General features: G+C 53.6%; 1 protein-coding gene across 2 annotated transcripts in view; it reads right to left on the bottom strand.

The window, feature by feature from the left end:
• Positions 1-668: 668 nt before the first annotated feature.
• LOC105470724 (protein tyrosine kinase 6) overlaps positions 669-3,909 on the bottom strand; it is a 10,939-nt gene continuing 7,698 nt past the window's right edge. For both annotated transcript variants that reach the window (XM_071079052.1, XM_071079053.1), the window contains 2 exons: positions 3,838-3,909; positions 669-3,481 (listed from right to left, as the gene is read on the bottom strand). The exon at positions 3,838-3,909 is cut by the window's right edge and continues 82 nt beyond it. In XM_071079052.1, coding sequence (XP_070935153.1) covers positions 3,294-3,481; positions 3,838-3,909 — 260 coding nt within the window. In that variant the 3' untranslated portion in view covers positions 669-3,293. The remainder of the gene's footprint in view (positions 3,482-3,837) is intronic.

The following is a 3,909-nucleotide window of genomic DNA, read 5'->3' as shown; positions in this document are numbered from 1 at the left end:
AGGTTGCAGTGAGCCAAGATCACGCCACTGCACTCCAGCCTGGGCCAGAGAGCAAGACTCCTTCTCAAACAAAAAAGTATTTAGAAATGTATTTATAAACTCTTATACCACTTATATTCACCTAATTCACTTGTTCTTAACAATTATGGTTGAACTGCTCATGAAGATTTCATGAAACATTAAATAAAACTGGCCATCATCGTGAGTTATTTTCCTTAGTGACCACAAATATCAAAAACATCACAGAAGCAAAGAAACTAGGGCCGGACGCAGTGGCTCACGCCTGTAATCCCAGCACTTTGGGAGGCCGAGGCGGGCGGATCACGAGGTCAGGAGATCGAGACCACGGTGAAACCCCGTCTCTACTAAAAATACAAAAAATTAGCCGGGCGCGGTTGTGGGCGCCTGTAGTCCCAGCTACTCGGGAGGTTGAGGCAGGAGAATGGCGTGAACCCGGGAGGCGGAGCTTGCAGTGAGCCGAGATGGCGCCACTGCACTCCAGCCTGGGCGACAGAGCGAGACTCCGTCTCAAAAAAAAAAAAAAAAAGATATTTTATAAATTAATTTGGTAATACCATCTGAGAAAATCACGAATACATAATATAAACACATATATACATAAAGAATACACAAACAGATATAAAACAGATCTTACAGCTATTGTTTTAGAATTTTTATTCTCAAGTCAGTAAAACATAGGTGTCTCTTCAATTTTTTTTTATTTTTTGAGACAGGGTCTCCAAGCTGGAGTTCAGTGGTGCAATCACAGCTCACTGCAGCCTCGACCTCCTGGGCTCAAGGGATCCTCCTGCCTCAGCCTCATGAGTAGTTGGGACTACAGGTGAACGCCACCACGCCTGGCTAATTTTTTTTTTTTTTTTGCGGGGGCTAGAGATGGGGTCTGTCTCTGCTGCCCAAGCTGGTCTTTCCTCATATTTCTCTCCAAGGTGTGTTTCTGGCCAAAATGAGGCAAGTTAAGATTCCTCACTCAGATGGCTAAAGCTGTTTACTAATATTTGTGGAAAAGACCTCTAGATTTTTTATTTGCCCAGTTTTCAATAAGTTATTTTCCCCCCGAGGACAGTCATCTCCCTGAAGTTTGTATTTTCAAAAAGATGGTTCAGGTTTTAGAAGAGATGAGGTAGAAAATTTACATCTCGAAGGGACGGAGAAAAACCTGTGTTCTCAGAAGAAGTCAGGGACATGTTTAAGGTCAGAGGCCATCCTTGAGGAGGCCATGGACTCGGTTTCCGGGAACCACCGGGAGAGCTCCAGGAGCCGCAGCCTAGCTCAGCCTTGCCAGCCTCAGGCAGTTGCTTCTTGGGAGCAGGAAGCCCTGAAGTCCCCGTGCCAGGGCCCGTGTGGGAAGGGAGTTCTGGTTGGGGGAGACACGGTTGTCAGAGCCACGCAGGAAGAGGACATGGCGAGGACTGGAGGGGGCAGACAGGAGAACAGAGCTGGCAAAAGGAGGAAGGAGGAGTGAAAGCAGGCTCAGAGGAGTGGCCATCGGAAGCTCCCATGGATGCCAGGAAGGTCAGCAGGGAGTGGGTGGAGCTGGCGGAGCCGACGCCCCCAGGGCTTCTAGAAGAGTTTCCTGTGACCGAGAAGCTGGAGAAGCAGGAGCCAGTGAGAGGAGAGAGAGGCCTTGGGGCCGGGCACGGGGGCTCCCGCCTGTAATCCCAACCCTTTGGGAGGGCGAGGTGGGTGGATCACCTGAGGTCAGGAGTTTGAAACCAGCGTGGCCAACATGGTGAAACCCCATCTCTACTAAAAATACAAAAATTAGGCAGGCGAGGTGGCGGGTGCTTATAATCCAGCTACTCGGGAAGCTGAGGCAGGAGAATGGCTTGAACCCAGGAGGCGGAGATTGCAGTGACCTGAGATTGCGCCTCTGCACTCCAGTTTGGGTGACAGCAAGACTGTCTCAAAACAAACAACAAACGAACAAAGATTATATATATGACCTATCAGTTTCTCATTAAGTCAACTTTTGACCAGAAAACTTTTTTTTTTAAATCCTTTCAGATATTCTATTATCCTATTTCTGCTGGAAGAAGCAGTAAGTGTTATTTGTGGCAGTGCTGGACTCTTTCTTGTTCTACCTTTTTTTTTTTTTTTTTTTTTTTGAGACGGAGTCTCGTTCTGTCGCCAAGGCTGGAGTGCAGTGGTCAGATCTCAGCTCACTGCAAGCTCCGCCTCCCGGGTTCACGCCATTCTCCTGCCTCAGCCTCCCGAGTAGCTGGGACTACAGGCGCCGCCACCACACTCGGCTAAATTTTGTATTTTTAGTAGAGACGGGGTTTCACCGTGTTAGCCAGGATGGTCTCGATCTCCTGACCTCGTGATTCACCCGCCTCGGCGTCCCAAAGTGCTGGGATTAGAGGCGTGAGCCACCGTGCCCAGCCTGTTCTTCTTTTAAACAAAAAAGACTTTCAGGTGAGTCAAAACCAAAACCAATCAGCTTTTTATGACTTAATCATGGATGAAAGAGACACCTTCAAAAGCAGGTGCAAAGGAGGCAGCCCCCCAGCCCGGAACCGCCCCACAGACAGCAGAGAAGGGTCCTTCTCAGGCAGGAGTCAGAAGTGCTTTCCAGCACTGACCCAGCAACAAAGGTGGAGGCGGGAAAAGCCCCTCGTGGATGGGGAACCTCTTGTTACAAACCCCCTAAGAGCTGGCGCCTTGGGCAGTGATGCTCGGGCTGGCGGAAACTAGGGAGAGAGTTCTCACTAGTCACAAAGCCAGGCTCTCGAGGTACAAGACAAACAGGAAAGAAACACCTGTCCCCGGGAGGAAAGCACCTGTGGGCACCAAAACCAAATTTACACAAGAGTCGCGAGCCGTACGAATGACTTTCTCCTGCCAAGCTGAGCTGGGAAAAGCAGGGGGCAAGACGTGTTTGCCTCCCACCCTCAGCCGGTACTGCCGACAGACATCCAGAGAGCAGGCTGTGGTCGGAATCCCCTCTGATCTCGGCTGGCTTCGTGTCAGTCTCCCGGGATCTCACCTGTAGGCTCCGGAGCAGGCTGCCTGTCAGCAGCTGAGACCCAAGGCACACACGACGGAGGAACGAGAGCACACGCGTGTGTGGGACGTGGGCACTCCACGTTGCACACGACGGAGGAACGAGAGCACACGCGTGTGTGGGACGCGGGCACTCCACGTTTGTGAACCTTTCCTGCACCCATCACCTCAGTAAACCCTAGGGTGGCGCATGGGCCTTGACCCCAGGTGCAGGCCCTCTGCCCAGGGCCCTCCTCAGCAGGGCCCGGCTGTGCCCGCTCCACAGCCGCTCAGGTCGGGTTCTCGTAGCTGGTGAAGCTGGAAAGCCTCTCCCGAAGGGCCTTGAAGCAGGGTCTCTGCTCAGGGTCCCTGCACCAGCATGTCAGCATCAGCTTGTGCACGCTAGGCGGGCACTCCAGAGGGCAGGGCATGCGGTAGCCGGCATCCACCCTCAGGAAGGCCTCGTGGTTGGACATGCCTGCGGCCGACAGGGATGAGAAGGGCTGGGGCCCACCTGTCCACCTTCCCCAGGAAGCCATACCAGCCACCCACTGCACCTCCCTGGGGCCTTCCCCGCAGCCTCAGCGGCCGTGCCTTGGCGCCACCCAGCACACTGTCCGCTGCTAACACCTCCCTCTGGATGGGGCTCCAACGGGCAGCTCCAGGCACTGGCCTGGGTGCTCAGAGAATGGTGCAGGTGTGGAGTTCAGGCGATGGCTGGCGGCGGAGGGCCCTGCAGCCCATGGGGGAAGCACCCGCCACCATCCCTGCCGGCCACCCAGGACCTTCCCCACTCTGTCTCCCACGCCCAGTCAGGGACACTGGGGGCAGTACCTGGGTAGGGCACCTGACCCCTGCTGAAAATCTCGTGCAGGAGAACCCCAAAGGACCACACGTCGGATTTGG

The sequence above is a fragment of the Macaca nemestrina genome, chromosome 15 (genome assembly GCF_043159975.1).
Source record: "Macaca nemestrina isolate mMacNem1 chromosome 15, mMacNem.hap1, whole genome shotgun sequence".
Classification (NCBI taxonomy): domain Eukaryota; kingdom Metazoa; phylum Chordata; class Mammalia; order Primates; family Cercopithecidae; genus Macaca; species Macaca nemestrina.
Note: the sequence above shows the minus strand (reverse complement) of the source record. Positions and strands in the feature narration are given on the sequence as shown.